Source organism: Coregonus clupeaformis, unplaced genomic scaffold, assembly GCF_020615455.1.
Source record: "Coregonus clupeaformis isolate EN_2021a unplaced genomic scaffold, ASM2061545v1 scaf0164, whole genome shotgun sequence".
Lineage (NCBI taxonomy): Eukaryota > Metazoa > Chordata > Actinopteri > Salmoniformes > Salmonidae > Coregonus > Coregonus clupeaformis.
In genome coordinates, this window is record NW_025533619.1 from 113900 (window position 1) to 135544 (window position 21645).

Below are 21645 nucleotides of genomic sequence, written 5' to 3' on the forward strand. Positions count from 1 at the left end.
GGGAGAGAGAGAGAGAGAGAGAGAGAGAGAGAGAGAGAGAGAGAGAGAGAGAGAGAGTCAAGCATTCAGATTGAGGGAGGTTGTTAAAGCAAGGGAAATTTGCGCCTGGAGAGAAGAGAAAGGGGCACACGTCCCCCTTTACCCTCCCCCTCGTTCACCCTAAAGCTTTCCACTCGAGACCTCTGCGTGTGTGTGTGTATGGACGACGGATCGATGATGCCCACGAACGGAATTAACAAAGCCTTGAAGCTGCAGTTTGGCCTCATCAACCACGAGAGCCGTTACCTAACAGCCGAGGCCTTCGGCTTCAAGGTGAACGCCTCGGCCTCCAGCATGAAGAAGAAGCAGATCTGGACTCTGGAGCAGGAGGACCAGGACACCCAGGTAGTGTTCCTTCGCAGCCACCTGGGCCGCTACCTGGCCTCTGACAAGGATGGCAAGGTGAGCTGTGGGGCAGAGCAGCCTGACTCGCCCGGCTGCCGCTTCCTGATCGTGGCCCAGTCGGATGGCCGCTGGGCGCTGCAGTCGGAGCCATACCTGCGCTTCTTCGGAGGCTCGGCTGACTACCTGTCCTGCTTTGCTCAGGCCATCGGGGAGCCCGAGCTGTGGGCCGTCCACCTGGCCCTCCACCCGCAAGCCAGCCTGCTCAGCGTGGCGCGTAAACGCTATGCCCACCTGTTCGCCCGGGAAGGAGAGATCTCGGTGGACAGCAACATCCCCTGGGGCTCGGACTCCCTAGTCACCCTGGTCTACCTGGAAGGAAAGTACTTCCTGAAGACGTGCGACAGCCGCTTCCTCAGCAATGACGGGAAGCTGGTCAAAGAGAACACCCCCACCACCAGCTTCACCCTGGAGCTCAAGTCGGGCAAGCTGGCCTTCAAGGACTGCGATGGGAAGTACCTGACACCCATGGGCCCGACTGGCACATTGCGCTCAGGCAGGTGCTCCAAGCCTGGCAAGGACGAGCTGTTCGATCTAGAGGAGAGCCACCCACAAGTAATTTTCCAGGCAGCCAACAAAAGATTTGTCTCTGTCAAGCAAGGTAATTATCCAGCCAATGTATCTATTTATTGCTATAATGTACATTATTTAAGTGTTTTTGTATAGTCTCTACTGAGATGAAAAATGGGAGCTAATTTGATGTTTGGACAATATTTTGAGTAGGAAATGTCTTGGGTGATACATTCAATATCCTCGCTGAAGGTGCACATCTAGCTGCAGAAGAATTGAAAAGAATAAAGTTAGCTGAACCCCATGTAGGGTCACTGTAGGGGTTCCAGGAGATTGCTATCAAATTGACCTGCTATATGTTCCTTGGAATCCACCCAGAACTGAGCAAACCAAAACTCTACACGGATTTCTATTTCCCATGTGGTCTGAACATTGACTCACCAGGGAGGTTCTGCATGCTCTATTTTGAGAAAAGAAAGGGATGGAGAAAATAATGTAGTAGGCCTGCTGTGAACCCGTTGGGAGAAAAACTACTCACATTCTCAGGGAGCTTTAGAATTGCTTTTGAAAGGATTTCATTTTTTTGGGTCGACACTTTTAATTGCTAAAAACCTGGCATTACATTAAATACACTATTCTGAGAAGAGTAGAGTACAAATTGATGTATTGCTGGACTGTGCTCAGCACGACCAACCTCCAGTGTAATTGACCTGCAAATCCACACTTCATGCGTTATAGTAGACGTCAAGAAATTCAAAGTAGGAAAATGTTCATGTTTGCATAATTTCCCTTTAGAGGTTGGTTGGTTCTATCACAGACAAGCAAATGGCGATCAAATAGAATCACCATTAGTTAGCGCAGTGCTGAAGCTCAGTGCTGAAGCTCACATTGTCTTTAGTTACACTCCTTAGCATCTCAACAATTAGAATCAGAAAACTTTGCCATTCAACAAATGTTACTAGGAATGTGTCTTGGCACGGCAGGATGATGACATGGTCTTGTGTGCTGCTCTACTCCAGTGGAGGCGGCTGAGGAGAGGACGGCTCATAGTAATGGCTGGAATAGAGTCAATGGAATGGTATCAACCACACGGAAACCACATTTGATACCATTCCATTAACTCCATTCCAGCCATTATTATGAGCCGTCCTCCCCTCAGCAACCTCCACTGCTCTTCTCCCTTAGTGTAGCCTGTGTGTTTACCTGTCAACAGCAGGCAGTATATTGAATTATAATCACAGGTAGGCTCAGTTATGTCATATTTATGTCAATTTCAGAAACCATTCACTCAATTGAGTGAGCATTGAGTCATATCTCAAAATACAGTCAGCATCCAGTGTAGCAGCCCACTGGGAATGTTAGCCCACATAGGGGAAGGTTCTCTACTCAACGAGAATCAGAAATATAGTCATCAATTAGGGGATCCAAAAAGATTATCCGAAACTCTCTCCTATAGGAAATTTTCCGAAAGAACAGCGTGAAGGCATGCGACACTTGTACGGTACAACTGAAGGGCAGCCATGCTTGTCTCCCCTGTCTCTTCGCTCTGCATGGTGCATATGGTCAGTCAGCCATTGAGCACCATTACGCGTGTCATCCGGGTCGTCATGGTAATGGGCTTTGTCATTTCCACTGTGTCCCATAGAAGAGATTAGGGAGAGCGCAGGCCGATGACTCCAGGGAGGCAGAGGGGTCCCGCTGGTGCTGTCACCTAATTACCATCAATGGGCATTTCAGGATCGCAGCCATTCTATTGTCAATCTGAAACTACCTGACGCTTTATCTGTGGAGTGAGAGTGAGGAGAGTGAGTGGTTGTAATTGTAATGGGGGGTGAGGTTCTTTGATTGTGGCAGGAAGAGGAAGTCATCTATTAGTCTGGACAGGCAGTGATAGAGCAGTTAAAATATAAGAAATGGTCAGACGGATCAGTTACCCGACACCCATCATTAGCTCTCGGCAGAGGCTTTCCTCTGAAGGTGGAGAGATCGTCTCTGCTGACAGTGACATACCTAGAGACAGGCCAGCAGACATGGAGGACAGGTTAGAAATAGAGTGAAGGGGCTTTGGCTGTTTCTGGTCACATGTTTGGATGAAGTTCCAAACAAAGACCTGTAAGGTGTCATACAGTTAGGGTACCACAGCTACAATCACAATGTCATAACCTACACATACAAAGAGGATTTTTAAATATGTTTTATTCATTTACATTTCTCCCAAATTTACTAGGGAGATGCGTTCTCCCCTTCCTCCCCTGGTATGCTATGTTCTTACGATTTGGTCAAAATACAACAGAGGTCAATTTGTTTTAAAATTGTACGAGTTCAGGATGATTTTACAGATCTACAAAACAAATATGGAATAGATATAAAAAATAATGTATGTAGGCTACTGGCTCAAATATTGACCAGTGTTTCATGGAAATAATGAGGGCATGAAATAGTATATTTGATCGCAAAATATTATCACTCAATATTATCCCCAGTTCATTCTACTCTTCCTTTGGTAAAAGTTTTTAACAAGGGGCTTTTCAAAATTCCAACATGGCAAACCAACCCATAATGCCGTGCTTGGTCCCTGTGAAGCGGAGTGTTTCTGCCTGGTGTGTATTCACTAGGAAACAGACGGAAGCAAACTGGACGAGACTGTGAGGGACTAACCTGAACTTGTCCACTAAGAAACTCTCATTTTCGTTTTGCTACAGTGTGCACTAATAAATACACCGCTGGTGTCTCCTTTCCCTCAACATTTGTTTTAGGAATGAGGCAGGCACCACAAAGCTGCTTAGTGGGCCCTGTGGTGCAGATTTGCATTGCACCACCGAGGGAATTACAGCACGCGAATGAACAGGATGGGTGGAGGGGTGTGTGTATGGGATTAGGGTGGTAACAGGCTTAAGAGAAAGGTTGAGGGATATTTCTGTGGTATCTAATTTGAACTCCAGCAGACACAATCTGCTATAAACAGTACATTCGGAAAGCATTCAGACCCCTTGTCTTTTTCCACATTATGTTACGTAACAGCCTTATTCAAAAATTGATTAAATCGTTTTTCCCCCTCATCAATCTACACACAATACCCCATAATGACAAAGCAAAAACTGATTATTAGAAATATTTGCAAATGTATAAAAAATAAAAAACTGATATCACATTTACGTAAGTATTCAGACCCTTTACTCATTACTTTGTTGAAGCACCTTTGGCAGCGATTACAGCCTCGATTCTTCTTGGGTATGACGCTACAAGCTTGGCACACCTGTATTTGGCGAGTTTCTCCCATTCTTCTCTGCAGATCCTCTCAAGCTCAGTCAGGTTGGATGGGGAGCGTCGCTGCACAGCTATTTTCAGGTCTCTCCAGAGATGTTCGATCGGGTTCAATTCCGGGCTCTGGTTGGGCCACTCAAGGACATTCAGAGACTTGTCCCGAAGCCACTCCTGCGTTGTCTTGGCTGTGTGCTTAGGGTCGTTGTCCTGTTGGAAGGTGAATCTTCACCCCAGTCTGAGGTCCTCTGGAGCAGGTTTTCATCAAGGATCTCTCTGTACTTTGCTTCGTTCATCTTTCTCTCGATCCTGACTAGTCTTCCGGTCCCTGCCACTGAAAAACATCCCCACAGCATGATGCTGCCAGCACCATTCTTCACCGTTGTGATGAGGTGGTGTTGAAGGAGTCAGGCGCAGGAGGGTAAATCACAGAATAACAGGCTTTAATCCGCAAAATACAGGTTTACGCAGAAATGCGTCAAACACACTCCAGGGCACAAAACAGGCGCACTGGAAAATACAAGGCACACGGGAAATAATCCCGTCGATACAAAATACACGAGCTCCACCGAGCTTCACTAACCTCCACAATAAACAATCACCCACACAGACAAGGAAGCAGAGGGAACACTTATACAATTACTAATGAGGGATAAGGGCCAGGTGTGTGTGATTGAAGACAAGACAAATGGAGTGATGATAAATGGATCGGCAGTAGCTAGTAAGCCGGTGTCGCCAAACGCCGAAACCTGCCCGAACAAGGAGGGGAGGCAGCCTCGGAGGGGAGGCAGCCTCGGAGGGGAGGCAGCCCCCCCCCGACGCGCGGCTCCAGCAGCGCGCCAACCCCGGCCTCGGGGACGGCCAGGAGGACGCGGAGCAGGGCGAGCCGGATGGCGACAGTGGAAATCCTGTAACATGGAGGGATCGAGGATATCCCTCACCGGGACCCAGCACTGTTCCTCCGGACCGTACCCCTCCCACTCCACGAGGTACTGAAGGCCCCCCACCCGACGCCTTGAATCCAGGATGGAACGGACAGAGTACGCCGGGGCCCCCTCGATGTCCAGAGTAGGTGGAGGGACCTACCGCACCTCAGACTCCTGGAGCGGACCAGCTACCACCGGCCTGAGGAGAGACACATGAAACGAGGGGTTAATACGGTAATCAGGGGGAAGTAATAACCTATAAGTGACCTCATTGACTCTCCTCAGGACTTTGAACGGCCCCACAAACCACGGGCTCAGCTTCCAGCAGGGCAGGCGGAGGGGCAGATTCCGGGTCGAGAGCCAGACCCGATCCCCCGGTACAAAGACAGGGGCCTCACGGCGATGGCGGTCAGCGCTGGCCTTCTGACGACGCACGGCGTGTTGGAGGTGAACGTGGGAAGCATCCCATGTCTCCTTCGTGCGCCGAAACCAGTCATCCACCGCAGGACCCTCGGTCTGGCTCTGGTGCCACGGTGCCAGAACCGGTTGGTAACCTAGAACACACTGGAAAGGCGTTAGGTCAGTGGAGGAGTGGAGGAGTGGCGGAGAGAGTTCTGGGCATATTCTCCCCATGGCAAGAACACCGACCACTCCCTCGGCCGGTCCTGGCAGTAGGACCGCAGGAACCTACCCACGTCCTGATTTACCCGTTCCACCTGCACATTACTCTCGGGGTGGAACCCAGAGGTCAGGCTGACCGAGACCCCCAGACGTTTCATGAATGCCTTCCAGACCTTGGACGTGAACTGGGGACCTCGGTCATACACTATATCCTCTGGTACCCCGTAGTGCCGGAAGACGTGTGTAAACAGGGCCTCTGCAGTTTGCAGAGCTGTGGGGAGACCGGGCAGAGGAAGGAGGCGGCAGGCTTTAGAAAAACGACCAGGATGGTGGTGTTACCTTGGGAGAGGGGAAGATCAGTTAGAAAATCAACACTTAGGTGAGACCATGGTCGTCGTGGAACTGGTAAAGGTTGTAACTTACCAGCTGGGAGGTGCCTAGGTGCCTTACTCTGGGTGCACACTGAGCAGGAGGAGACATACACCCTCACGTCCTTAGCCAAGGTAGGCCACCAGTATTTTCCGGTCAGGCAGCGCACTGTACGGCCAATACCTGGGTGACCAGAGGAGGGTGACATGTGTGCCCAGTAGATCAGACGATCACGGATAAGAGCAGGCACGTACTGTAGCCCATCTGAGGTGGAGAGGGATCCGTGTGTAATGCCTGCTCTATATCCGCGTCCATCGCCCATACTACCGGCGCCACAATGCAGGAGGCCGGCAGTATAGGGGTGTTGTCGCTGGGCCTCTCCTTTGTGTCATACAGCCAGGACAGTGCGTCTGCCTTCACGTTCTTCGTACCCGGGATGTATGATAGAGTGAAATCAAACCGGGTGAAGAATTGGGCCCACCTGGCCTGGCGAGGATTCAGCCTCCTCGCTGCCCGGATGTACTCCAGGTTACGGTGGTCCGTCCAGACGAGGAAAGGGTGTTTCACCCCCTCAAGCCAATGCCTCCACACGGTCAAGGCTCGGACAACAGCCAACAACTCCCGATCACCAACGCTGTGTGGCGTACCCGAGCGTTGAGACAGGACAGCTCCTATCCCAACCTCGGAAGCATCCACCTCCACTACGAACGGTAGTGATGAATCGGGGTGGGCCAGTACTGGGGCTGAGGTGACAGCGCCGCAGTTTTCTGAAGGCCAGGTCAGCCTCAGCAGACCAGCGGAGCCGGGACAGCCCACCCTTCAACAGGGAGGTAATGGGAGCTGCGACCTTGCCAAAGCCCCGGATAAACCTCAGATAGTAGTTGGCAAAGCCAAGGAAGCGCAGCACCTCCTTAACCGTGGTTGGAGTTGACCAATTACGCACGGCTGGAATGCGATCTCCCTCCATCCCCACACCTGAGGTGGAAATGCGGTATCCAAGGAAGGAGACGGACTGCTGGAAAAACATACACTTCTCGGCCTTAGCATAAAGGTAATTTTCCAACAGTCGGGCCAGCCCCTTGCGAACCAGGGACACATGCTCGGCGCGCGTAGCGGAATACACCAGGATGACATCGATGTAGACCACTACACCGCGACCAAGCATGTCCCGAAACACCTCGTTCACAAAGGACTGGAAAACTGAGGGAGCATTCATCAAACCATAGGGCATCACCAGGTATTCATAATGCCCCGTGGTTGTGCTGAATGCTGTCTTCCACTCATCTCCTTCTTGGATACGTACCAGGTTGTATGCACTCCTGAGATCTAATTTGGTGTTGAAGCGCACCCCATGCATTGATTCAATCACTGAAGGAATGAGGGGGAGAGGATAACTAAATCTTATCGTCTCTCTGTTCAGTGGTCGATAATCAATGCACGGGTGCAGACCTCTGTCCTTCTTCACAAAGAAGAAACTTGAGGAGGCGGGGGAAGTGGAGGGACGTATAAACCGCTGGCGCAGGGACTCGGTGACATATGTCTCCATAGCCACCGTTTCAGCCTGTGACGGGGTATATATGACTCCTGGGAGGTACAGCGTCTACCCGGAGGTTTATCGCGCAATCCCCCGCCATATGAGGTGGTAACTTAGTCGCCTGCGTTTTAGAGAACGCTTGCGCCAGATCGAGGTATTCAGGGGGAATGCGCACGGTGGAGGTACTGTCTGGACTTTCCACCGTGGTTACACCAACGGAAACACCTAGACACCTACCCTGACACTCTCGCGACCACCCTGTGAGAACCCTCTGCGGCCATGACAAGGTGGGGTTGTGGAGTGCTAGCCAAGGGTTACCTATTACACGTAGAGACCGGATCAATCGGTACCTCCAGTGATGCTATCTCTTTCATCATTACCCAATGCTTAGGTGCACCTCCACTGTACTCATATGCTTCCATATCCATGTCTGTACATAATGCCCTGAATCTATTCTACAACGCACGGAAATCTGCCCCATTTATTCTCTGTACCCAACGCACTAGAAAACCAGTTCTTAAAGCCTTTAGCCATATACTTATTCTATTCCTCCTCTGTTCCTCTGGTGATGTAGAGGTTAACCGAGGCCCTGTAGTCCCCAGTATCACTCCTACTCCCCAGGCGCTATCATTTGTTGACTTCTGTAACCGTAAAAACCTTGGTTTCTTGCATGTTAACATCAGATGCCTCCTCCCCAAGTTTGAGTTATTCTCTGCCAACCCTGATGTTCTAGCAGTGTCTGAATCCTGGCTTAGGAAGGCCACCAAAAATTCAGACATTTCCACCCCGAACTACAACATTTTCTGTCTAGATAGAACTGTCAAAGGGGGCGGAGTTGAAATCTACTGTAGAGATAGCCTGCAGAGCTCTATCATACTATCCAGGTCTGTGCCCAAACAGTTTGAGCTTCTACTTCTAAAAATCCACCTTTCCAGAAATAAGTCTCTCACTGTTGCCGCTTGCTACAGACCCCCCTCAGCCCCCAGTTGTGCCCTGGACACCATATGTGAATTGCTTGCCCCCTATCTATCCTCAGAGTTCGTACTGCTTGGTGACCTAAACTGGGATATGCTTAACACCCCGGCCGTCCTACAATCCAAACTAGATGCCCTCAATCTCACACAAATTATCAAGAAACCTACCAGTTTCAACCCTAAATCCGTAAACATGGGCACCCTCATAGATATCATCCTGACTAATTGACCCGCTAAATACACCTCCGCTGTCTTCAACCAGGATCTCAGCGATCACTGCCTCATTGCCTGCGTCCGTAATGGGTCTGTGGTCAAACGACCACCCCTCATCACTGTCAAACGCTCCCTAAAACACTTTAGCGAGCAGGCCTTTCTAATTGACCTGGCCAGGGTATCCTGGATGGATATTGACCTCATTCCGTCAGTAGAGGATGCCTGGATGTTCTTCAAAAGTGCTTTCCTCTCCATCTTAAATAAGCATGCCCCATTCAAAAAATGCAGAACTAAGAACAGATATAGCCCCTGGTTCACCCCAGACTTGACTGCCCTTGACCAGCACAAAAACATCCTGTGGCGTACTGCATTAGCATCGAACAGCCCCCGCGATATGCAACTTTTCAGGTAAGTCAGGAACCAATATACACAATCAGTTAGGAAAGCAAAGGCTAGCTTTTTCAAACAGAAATGTGCATCCTGTAGCACTAACTCCAAAATGTTTTGGGACACTGTAAAGTCCATGGAGAATAAAAGCACTTCCTCCCAACTACCCACTGCACTGAGGCTAGGAAACACTGTCACCACCGATAAATCTACGATAATCGAGAATTTCAATAAGCATTTTGCTATGGCTGGCCATGCTTTCCACCTGGCTACCCCTATCCCGGCCACCAGCTCTGCACCCTCCGCTGCAACTTGCCCATGCCCCCCCCGCTTCTCCTTCACCCAAATTCAGATAGCTGATGTCCTGAATGAGCTGCAAAATCTGGACCCCTACAAATCAGCTGGGCTAGACAATCTGAATTGTCGCAACCCCTATTACTAGCCTGTTCAACCTCTCTTTCGTATTGTCTGATTTCCCCAGAGATTGGAAAGCTGCCACGGTCATCCCCCTCTTCAAAGGGGGTGACACTCTAGATCCAAACTGTTACAGACCTTTATCCATCCTACCCTGCCTTTCGAAAGTATTTGAAGGCCACCGACCACTTCGAATCCCACCGTACCTTCTCCGCTATGCAGTCTGGTTTCCGAGCTGGTCATGGGTGCACCTCAGCCACGCTCAAGGTCCTAAACAATATAATAACCGCGATTGATAAAAGACAGTACTGTGCAGCCGTCTTCATCGACCTGGCCAAGGCTTTTGACTCTGTCAATCACTGCATTCTTATTAGCAGACTAAATAGCCTTAGTTTCTCAACTGACTGCCTCGCCTGGTTCACCAACTACTTTTTAGATAGAGTTCAATGTGTCAAATCGGAGGGCCTGTTGTCTGGACCTCTGGCAGTCTCTATGGGGGTGCCACAGGGTCCAATTCTCGGGCCGACTATATTCTCTGTGTATATCAATGATGTCGCTCTTGCTGCTGGTGACTCTCAGATCCACCTCTACGCAGACGACACCATTTTGTATACATCTGGCCCTTCATTGGACACTGTGTTAACAAACCTCCAAACGAGCTTCAATGCCATACAACACTCCTTCCGTGGCCTCCAACTGCTCTTAAACGCTAGTAAAACTAAATGCATGCTCTTCAATCGAACGCTGCTTGCACACGCCCGCCCGACTAGAATCACTACTCTCGGTGGGTCTGTCTTAGATTATGTGGACAACTACAAATACCTAGGTGTCTGGTTAGACCGTAAACTCTCCTTCCAGACTCACATTAAGTATCTCCAATCCAAAGTTAAATCTAGAATTGGCTTCCTGTTTCGCAACAAAGCCTCCTTCACTCATGCTGCTAAACATGCCCTCGTAAAACTGACTATCCTACCGATCCTTGACTTCGGCGATGTCATTTACAAAATAGCTTCCAACACTCAACTCAGCAAATTGGATGTAGTCTATCACAGTGCCATCCGTTTTGTCACCAAAGCCCCATATACTACCCACCATTGTGACCTGTACGCTCTCGTTGGCTGGCCCTCACTACATATTCGTCGCCAAACCCACTGGTTCCAGGTCATCTATAAATCACTTCTAGGCAAATCCCTGCCTTATCTCAGCTCCTTGGTCACCATAGCAACACCCACACGTAGTATGCGCTCCAGCAGGTATATCTCACTGGTCATCCCCAAAACCCTCCTTTGGCCGCCATTCCTTCCAGTTCTCTGCTGCAAATAACTGGAACGAACTACAAAAATCTCTGAAGCTGGAGACACTTATCTCCCTCATTAACTTTAAGCATCAGCTGTCAGAGCAGCTTACCGATCACTGCACCTGTACACAGCCCATCTGTAATAAGCCCACCCAACTACCTCATCCCCATATTGTTATTTACATTGTTATTTGTTTTGCTAATTTCCACCCCAGTATCTCTATTTGCACATCATGGCCTATTTATTGCCTTACCTCCATAACTTACCACATTTGCACACACTGTATAGATTTTGACTGTACGTTTTTGTTTATTCCATATGTAACTCTGTGTTGTTGTTTTTATCGACCTGCTTTGCTTTATCTTGGCCAGGTCGCAGTTGTAAATGAGAACTTGTTCTCAACTGGCTTACCTGGTTAAATAAAGGTGAAATCAAATAAAATAAAGAAAAGGGAAAGCAGGAGACTCAATAATGGAAAAAGTAACCTGCTCACAATGAGTCTCCTGGGTAATCATGGTGACTGGTGCAGTAACTTCCTTAACCAACCCGGACCCTAATGGTCGACTATCAAGTGCTCTGATGGGGCGTGGAATGGATAGGGGAATCAATGGAATGCCTATACGGTGTGCGAATGCCCTGTCCATAAAGTTCCCAGCTGCATCTGAATCGACTAGCGCCTTACACTGGGGAACTACCATGTGCTCAGGAAAGGAGATGTGTATTTTACAGTGCGCAGCAGAGGGCTCTGAACGAGTGTGGGTGTTCGATACCTGGGGTGATGCGAGAGTGCCCTGCCTGCCGCCTCCAAACCCAGAAGAGCGTTGATGAAAATGTGTGGTGAAATGTCCCTTCGCGCCACCAGTGTGGCACTTGCGCTGTCGTCCTCCGCTCTCTCGGCTAGCGGTTCCACCCATCTCCATTGGTTCTGGATCCAAGTCGGTCGGGATGGAAACGGGCAGACCTCCACCAGGACGTCCTCTGGTTGCCAGCAGGTGGTCCAAACGAATGGCCATATCCACCAGTTGCGAGAAGGACAACATGGTGTCACGGCAGGCTGGCTCCCGCCGGACGTCCTCTCGCAGATGGCACCGGAAATGGTCGATCAGGGCCTGCTCATTCCACCCGGACCCAGCTGCCAGAGTTCGAAACTCCAATGCGAAGTCCTGCGCAGTCCTCGTCCCCTGCCTCAGGTGGACCAGCCACTCACCCGCCTCTCGACCCTCGGGCATGTGATCGAAGACCGCCCGGAAGAGGCGAGCGAACTCCTGTAGTTCTCCAACGCGGCTCCTCCTTCGTTCCACACCGCGTTGGCCCACTTTCCCCGAGAGGCAGGAGACGAGGGCGGACACCCTCTCCCGCTCCTATGGGACCGGCCGGATGCTGGAGAAGTAGAGCTCCAGTTGGAGAAGGAATCCTTGGCACAGCGCCCCTGTCCCGTCGAACTCCCGTGGTCGGGATATCTGGATCCCTCCGGGTGCTAGGGTGTAGGTGACGGGATCTGGTTGACCAGCTGGTCTCGACGGATCGGGATCTCTCTTCTCCAGGCATTGGACGACCTGAAGAACCCGATCCATCGCTTCACCCAAGCTGGCTAGCATAGTTGAATGCTCCTGGACCCGTTCCACGACTCCAGGCATGCGCGTATCTCCCGCTGACTCCATAGCGGGTGGGTGATTCTGTGATGAGGTGGTGTTGAAGGAGTCAGGCGCAGGAGGGTAAATCACAGAATAACAGGCTTTAATCTGCAAAATACAGGTTTACGCAGAAATGCGTCAAACACACTCCAGGGCACAAAACAGGCGCACTGGAAAATACAAGGCACATGGGAAATTCTCCCGTCGATACAACATACACGAGCTCCACCGAGCTTCATTAACCTCCACAATAAACAATCACCCACACAGACAAGGAAGCAGAGGGAACACTTATACAATGACTAATGAGGGATAAGGACCAGGTGTGTGTGATTGAAGACAAGACAAATGGAATGATGATAAATGGATCGGCAGTAGCTAGTAAGCCAGTGACGCCGAACGCCGAAACCTGCCCGAACAAGGAGGGGAGGCAGCCTCGGCGGAAGTCGTGACAACCGTAGGGATGGTGCCAGGTTTCCTCCAGACGTGACACTTGGCATTCAGGCCAAAGAGTTCAATCTTGGTTTCATCAGACCAGAGAATCTTGTTTCTCATGGTCTGAGAGTCCTTTAGGTGCCTTTTGGCAAACTCCAAGTGGGCTGTCATGTGCCTTTTACTGAGGAGTGGCTTCCATCTGGCCACTCAATGGCGCCGGAGGGGATGGCTGCCGTTTACTGGCTCCTAACCAACTGTGTTATTTTGTGTTTTTTCGCATTGTTTGTAACTTACTTTGTACATAATGTTGCTGCCAGACGGATAATATACAGTGGCTTGCGAAAGTATTCACCCCCCTTGGCATTTTTCCTATTTTGTTGCCTTACAACCTGGAATTAAAATGGATTGTTTGTATCATTTGATTTACACAACATGCCTACCACTTTGAAGATGCAAAATATTTTTTTGGGTGAAACAAACAAGAAATAAGACAAAAAAACAGAACTTGAGCGTGCATAACTATTCACCCGCCCAATGTCAAAACTTTGTGGAGCCACCTTTTGCAGCAATTATAGCTGCAAGTCTCTTGGGTATGTCTCCATAAGCTTGGCACATCTAGCCACTGGGATTTTTGCCCATTCTTCAAGGCAAAACTGCTCCAGCTCCTTCAAGTTGGATGGGTTCCGCTGGTGTACAGCAATCTTTAAGTCATACCACAGATTCTCACTTGGATTGAGGTCTGGGATTTGACTAGGCCATTCCAAGACATTTCAATGTTTCCCCTTAAACCACTCAAGTGTTGCTTTAGCAGTATGCTTAGGGTCATTGTCCTGCTGGAAGGTGAACCTGCGTCCCAGTCTCAAATCTCTGAAATTCCCTCAAGAATTTCCCTGTATTTAGCGCCATCCATCATTGCTTCAATTCTGACCAGTTTCCCAGTCCCTGCTGATTAAAAACATCCCCACAGCATGATGCTGCCACCACCATGCTTCACTGTGGGGATGGTGTTATCGGGGTGATTAGAGGTTGCACCAGACATAGCATTTTCCTTGATGGCCAAAAAGCTCAATTTTAGTCTCATCTGACCAGAGTACCTTCTTCCATATGTTTGGGGAGTCTCCGACATGCCTTTTGGCGAACACCAAATGTGTTTGCTTATTTTTTTCTTTAAGCAATGGCTTTTTTCTGGCCACTCTTCCGTAAAGCCCAGCTCTGTGGAGTGTACGGCTTAAAGTCCTTGCCTGGTCCGTGAGTTTTGGTGTGCGGCCCTCTCTTGGCAGGTTTGTTGTGGTGCCATATTCTTTCCATTTTTTAAGAATTTTTTTATGGTGCTCCGTGGGATGTTCAAAGTTTCGGATATTTTTTATAACCCAACCCTGATCTGTACTTCTGCCAGAGAGGAAGGGAACCGCTCAGGAATTTCACAATGAGGCCAATGGTGACGTTAAAACAGTTACAGAGTTTAATGGCTGTGATAGGAGAAAACTGATGATGGATCATCAACATTGTAGTTACTCCACATTAGTTAACCTTATTGACAGAGTAAAAAAGAAGGAAGCCTGTACAGAATAAAAACATTCCAAAACATGCATCCTGTTTGCAACAAGGCACTAAAGTAATACTGCCCAACAAATATGGCAAAGCAATTAACTTTTTGTCCTGAATACAAAAGTGTTGTATTTGGGGCAAATCCAATACAACACATTACAGAGTATCACTCTCCTATTTTCAAGCATGGTGGTGGCTGCATCATGTTATGGGTATGATTGTAATCATTAAGGACTGGGGAGTTTTTCAGGATAAAAACAAACAGAATGGAGCTAAGCACAGGCAAAATCCTAGAGGAAAAGCTGGTTTAGTCTGCTTTCAACCACACACTGGGAGATGAATTCACCTTTCAGCAGGACAATACCATAAAACACAAGGCCAAATCTACACTGGAGTTGCTTACCAAGTAGACAGTGAATGTTCCTGAGTGGCCGAGTTACAGTTTTGACATAAATCTACTTAAAAATCTATGGCAAGACCTGAAAATGGTTGTCTAGCAATGATCAACAACCAATTTGACAGAGGTTGAAGAATTTAGAAAAGTTTAATGGGCAAATGTTGCACAATCCAGGTGTGGAAAGCACTTAGAGAATTACCCAGAAAGCCTCACAGCTGTAATCGCTGCCAAAGATGCTTCTACAAATAATTGACTCAGGGGTGTGAATACTTACGTAAATTAGATATTTCTGTATTTCATTTTCAATAAACTTGCAAAAATGTCTAAAAACATGTTTTCACTTAGTCATTATGGGGTATTGTGTGTAGATGGGTGAGAAAATGTTTAATCCATTTCGAATTCAGGCTGTAACATAGCAAAATGTGGAATAAATTGAGGGTGTCAATACTTTCTGAAGGCACTGTACTTAGGCCTACATATGTTACCCAACATGTCATCTTGGCACCCAGAACCTAATCCCACATGTGCGCTGGTTCGTCTGTCACAAGACTACCAGACGTATTTATTTAATCATTTTTTATCACAATGTAAGTGTCACAACTTGGGATCTCCTCGGGACACGTGTAATCTGCTGTGCGAGATAAACTGGCAGGATAAGACAGAACATGCAAATGACAGGCTCATCCGAGCAGCGGGATACCTCGGGGCAAGGCGGTGCGAAGGTCGACTCTTACACCACCTCACCCAGGGTCGTGTTCATTAGGGCGGGGCGGTGTCAAGGTCGACTCTCACACCACCTCTCCCAGGGTCATGTTCATTCAAGCATGCAATGCAATGTTTCAGTCAGTTTTAATGAACACCACCCTGGTCCTCTCACCTCCGGGGACTTCCTCTTTGGTTTGCATGACTTTCAAACCCCAGGGAGATCCCAAATCAGTGTGACATGCATGCTGTGTTTAGAGGCCAGCCGTTTTTCCTGTCCACATTACCTGATTAGAAGATAACTCCTGGTCTTAGTTTTAGGCTATACCTAGGATCCAGAGTTTTAGGCTATACCTAGGACCCAGAGTTTTAGGCTATACCCATGGCCCAGAGTTTTAGGCTATACCTATGGCCCAGAGTTTTAGGCTATACCTAGGACCCAGAGTTTTAGGCTATACCTAGGACCCAGAGTTTTAGACTATACCTATGACCCAGAGTTCTAGGCTATACCTATGGCCCAGAGTTTTAGGCTATACCTATGGCCCAGAGTTTTAGGCTATACCTAGGACCCAGAGTTTTAGGCTATACCTATGGCCCAGAGTTTTAGGCTATACCTAGGACCCAGAGTTTTAGGCTATACCTAGGACCCAGAGTTTTAGACTATACCTATGGCCCAGAGTTTTAGGCTATACCTAGGACCCAGAGTTTTAGGCTATACCTATGGCCCAGAGTTTTAGGCTATACCTATGGCCCAGAGTTTTAGGCTATTGTCACGATCGTCTTGAAAAGAAGTAGACCAAAGCGCAGCGTGTTGAGCGAACATGATTGACTTTATTACCGTCAGTGATAATAAGCACACTAAACAAAACAATAAACGACTTGTGAAGTCCACGGTGACAAAGACCGACAAGGAACAAAAACCCACAAACACAAAGTGAAACACAGACAGTTAAATATGGCTCCCAATCAGAGACAACCAGCACACAGCTGACACTCGTTGCCTCTGATTGGGAGTCACTCAGTCAAACATAGAAAATGACGAACTAGAAACACCCAACATAGAAACAGAACACATAGAATGAACACACCCTGGCTCAACATATAGAGTCCCAGAGCCAGGGTGTGACAGTACTCCCTAAAAGGCGCGGACTGCGACCGCGCCTAAATACGAGCAAAACAGGGGAGGGCTGGGTGGGCATTCCTCCTCGGCGGCGGCTCCGGCTCCGGGCTTGCCCACCACCCTCCAACAAACCCCCCATAGCGCCCCTGGTCCGGTCTGGCCCCGCTGGCTGGAGCTGGACTGGACGTAGCAGAAGCGGTAGGCTTCAGCTCCTTAGTGGAGCAGTTGAGCGGTACCTGAATTGGCACCGATGACCCAGGCACGGGGTTGTGCCGGACTGACGACTTGCACCCCTGGCTTGGTGCGAGTGGCAGGAACGGGCCGGGCCGGGCTGGCGACGCGCACCGTAGACTTGGTGCGAGTGGCAGGAACAGGCCGGACCGGGCTGGCGACACGCACCGTAGACTTGGTGCTTAGAGCAGGGACAGGCCGGGCCGGGCTGGCGACGCACCCCGTAGGCTTGGTGCGTGGAGCAGGGACAGGCCGGGCTGGGCTGGCGACGCACACCGTAGGCTTGGTGCGTGGAGCAGGAACAGGCCGGGCTGGGCTGGCGACGCACACCGTAGGCTTGGTGCGTGGAGCAGGGACAGGCCGGGCTGGCGATGCACACCGTAGGCTTGGTGCGTGGAGCAGGGACAGGCCGGACAGGGCTGGCGACGCACACCGTAGGCTTGGTGCGTGGAGCAGGAACAGGCCGGGCTGGGCTGGCGGCGCACACCGTAGGCTTGGTGCGAGTGGCAGGAACAGGCCGGGCCGGGCTGGCGACGCACACCGTAGGCTTGGTGCGAGGGGCAGGAACATGCCGGGCTGGGCTGGCGGCGTGCACCTTACACTTAGTGCGGGAAGCAGGAACGGGCCGGACCGGACTGGTGACGCACACCACTTGCTTGGTGTGAGGAGCGGGACTGGGTTTCGTCATAACCCCCCGCTCCCTCAGCTGCCTACCGAGTTCCTCTCGCCGTGCCTCATTTCTCACCCTTTCCCTTATCGCCTCCAAATGCTCCATCCTCTGCAACACTACCTCCTGCTCCCTCGTCGTCCCTGCCGTGTGCCCCCCCCTAAAATTTTTTTGGGGTTGCCTCTCGCCTGTCCGACGTTGACCCTGCTGACGCCGCTGCTCCTCTCTCCGTCGCCTCTCCACCGTCTCACTCCATGGCCGGCGATCCATCCCGGCCAGGATCTCCTCCCAGGTCCAGGACCCTTTCCCGTCTAATATCTCCTCCCATGACCAGGCTGCCTGCTCCTGGACACGCTGCTTGGTCCTGGTATGGTGGGTTTTTCTGTCACGATCGTCTTGAAAAGAAGTAGACCAATGCGCAGCGTGTTGAGCGAACATGATTGACTTTATTACCGTCAGTGATAATAAGCACACTAAACAAAACAATAAACGACTCGTGAAGTCCACGGTGACAAAGACCGACAAGGAACAAAAACCCACAAACACAAAGTGAAACACAGACAGTTAAATATGGCTCCCAATCAGAGACAACCAGCACACAGCTGACACTCGTTGCCTCTGATTGGGAGTCACTCAGTCAAACATAGAAAATGACGAACTAGAAACACCCAACATAGAAACAGAACACATAGAATGAACACACCCTGGCTCAACATATAGAGTCCCAGAGCCAGGGTGTGACAGCTATACCTATGGCCCAGAGTTTTAGGCTATACCTAGGACCCAGAGTTTTAGGCTATACCTATGGCCCAGAGTTTTAGGCTATACCTATGGCCCAGAGTTTTAGGCTATACCTAGGACCCAGAGTTTTAGGCTATACCTAGGACCCAGAGTTTTAGGCTATACCAAGGACCCAGAGTGTTAGGCTGTACCTAGGACCCAGAGTTTTAGGCTATACCTATGGCCCAGAGTTTTAGGCTATACCTAGGACCCAGAGTTTTAGGCTATACCCATGGCCCAGAGTTTTAGGATATACCTAGGACCCAGAATTTTCCTGGACAGGTCACGTAGTCAGGAAAAACTCCTGCCCCTTTTCATGCACCAAAACCAATAACACACTATACAGCTGAACCCAAAGCCAATAACACACTATACAGCTGAACCCAAAACAAATAACACACTATACAGCTGAACCCAAAGCCAATAACACACTATACAGCTGAACCCAAAACAAATAACACACTATACAGCTGAACCCAAAACCAATACACACTATACAGCTGAACCCAAAACCAATACACACTATACAGCTGAACCCAAAACCAATAACACACTATATGGCTGAACTCCATAGTGGCCCATCCTGGTCTCAGAGCAAAACGTATTATACAGTGCATTCGGAAAGTATTCAGACCCCTTGACTTTTTCAACATTTTGTTACGTTAAAACCTTATTCTAAAATGGATTAAATAAATAAAAATCCTCATTTTTTTATTGCACTGCTTTGCTTTATCTTGGCCAGGTCGCAGTTGTAAATGAGAACTTGTTCTCAACTGGCTTACCTGGTTAAATAAAGGTGAAATAAAAAAATTAACAATATTAAAAAAAAGAAATCTACACACAATACCCCATAATGGCAAGTGAAAACAGTTTTTTAGAAATTTTAGAAAATTTCAGAAATACATTATTTACATAAGTATTCAGACCCTTTGCTATGAGACTCAAAATTGAGCTCAGGTGCATCCTGTTTCCATTGATCATCCTTGAGATGTTTCTACAACTTGATTGGAGTCCACCTGTGGTAAATTCAATTGATTGGACATGATTTGGAAAGGCACACACCTGTCTATATAAGGTCCCACTGTTGACAGTGCATGTCAGAGCAAAAACCAAGCCATGAGGACGAAGGAATTGTCCGTAGAGCTCCGAGACAGGATTGTGTCGAGGCACAGATCTGGGGAAGGGTACCAAAAAATTTCTGCAGCATTGAAGGTCCCAAAGAACACAGTGGCCTCAATCATTCTTAAATGGAAGAAGTTTGGAACCACCAAGACTCTTCCTAGAGATGGCCACCTGGCCAAACTGAACAATCGGGGGAGAAGGGCCTTGGTCAGGGAGGTGACCAAGAAACCAATGGTCACTCTGACAGAGCTCCAGAGTTCCTCTGTGGAGATGGGAGAACCTTCCAGAAGGACAATCATTTCTGCAGCACTCCACCAATCAGGCCTTTATGGTAGAGTGGCCAGACGGAAGACACTCCTCAGTAAAAGGCACATGACAGCCCGCTTGGAGGCAGCTAAAGGACTCAGACCATGAGAAACAAGATTCTCTGGTCTGATGAAACCAAGATTGAGCTCTTTGGCCTGAATACCAAGCGTTACATCTGGAGGAAACCTTGCACATTCCCTACAGTGAAGCATGGTGGTGGCAGCATCATGCTGTGGGGATGCTTTTCAGCAGCAGGGACTGGGAGACTAGTCAGGGTCGAGGGAAAGATTAATGGAGCAAGGTAGAGAGAGATTCTTGATGAAAACCTGCTCCAGAGCGCTCAGGATGTCAGACTGGGGTGAAGGTTCACCTTCCAACAGGACAACGACCTAAGCACACAGCCAAGACAACGCAAGAGTGGCTTCGGGACAAGTCTCTGAATGTCCTTGAGTGGCCCAGCCGGAGCCCGGACTTGAACCCATTCGAACATCTCTGGAGAGACCTGAAAATAGCTGTGCATCGACGGTCCCCATCCAACCTGACAGAGCTTGAGATAATCTGCAGAAAGGAATGGGAGAAACTCCCCAAATACAAGTGTTCCAAGCTTGTAGCGTCATACCCAAGAAGACTTGAGGCTGTAATCACTGCCAAAGGTGCTTCAAAAAAGGGTCTGAATACTTACACTACCAGTCAAAGGTTTGGACACACCTACTCATTCAAGGGTTTTTCTTTCTTTTTACTATTTTGTTACATTGTAGAATAACAGTGAAGACATCAAAACTGTGAAATAACACATATGGAATCATGTAGTTAACAAAAAAGTGTTAAACAAATCAAAGTATATTTGAGATTTGAGATTCTTCAAATAGCCACCCTTTGCCTTGATAACAGCTTTGAACACTCTTGGCATTCTCTCAACCAGCTTCACCTGGAATGCTTTTCCAACAGTCTTGAAGGAGTTCCCACATATGCTGAGCACTTGTTGGCTGCTTTTCCTTAACTCTGCAGTCCGACTCATCCCAAACCATCTCAATTGGGTTGAGGTAGGGGGATTGTGGAGGCCAGGTCATCTGATGCAGCAATCCATCACTCTCCTTCTTGGTAAAATAGCCCTTACGTAGCCTGGAGGTGTATTGGGTCATTGTCCTGTTGAAAAACAAATGATAGTCCCACTAAACACAAACCACATGGGATGGCGTATCGCTGTAGAATGCTGTGGTAGCCACGCTGGTTAAGTGTGCCTTGAATTCTAAATAAATCACAGACAGTGTCACCCGCTAAGCACCCCCACACCATAACACCTCCTCCTCCATGCTTTACGGTGGGAAATACACATGTGGAGATCATCCGTTCACCCACACCACGTCTCACAAAGACACATTAGTTGGAACCAAAATCTTCAATTTGGACTCCAGACCAAAGGACAAATTTCCACCGGTCTAATGTCCATTGCTCGTGTTTCTTGGCCCAAGCAGGTCTCTTCTTCTTATTGGTGTCCTTTAGTAGTGGTTTCTTTGCAGCAATTCGACCATGAAGGCCTGATTCACACAATCCCCTCTGAACAGTTGAGATGTGTCTATTACTAGAACCCTGTGAAGCATTTATTTGGGCTGCAATTTCTGAGGCTGTTAACTCTAATGAACTTATCCTCTGCAGCAGAGGTAACTCTGGGTCTTCCATTCCTGTCGCGGTCCTCATGAGAGCCAGTTTCATGATAGCGCTTGATGGTTTTTACGACTGCACTTGAAGAAACTT

General features: G+C 48.9%; 1 protein-coding gene across 1 annotated transcript in view; it reads left to right on the top strand.

Annotated features, from left to right (window-relative positions):
- The window catches only part of LOC121568701 (fascin-2-like), a 37129-nt gene continuing 15484 nt past the window's right edge, over nt 1-21645 (top strand). The window contains exon 1 of the mRNA XM_041879095.2: nt 1-1042. Within this exon, the coding sequence (XP_041735029.1) occupies nt 199-1042 (844 nt within the window). The 5' untranslated portion in view covers nt 1-198. The remainder of the gene's footprint in view (nt 1043-21645) is intronic.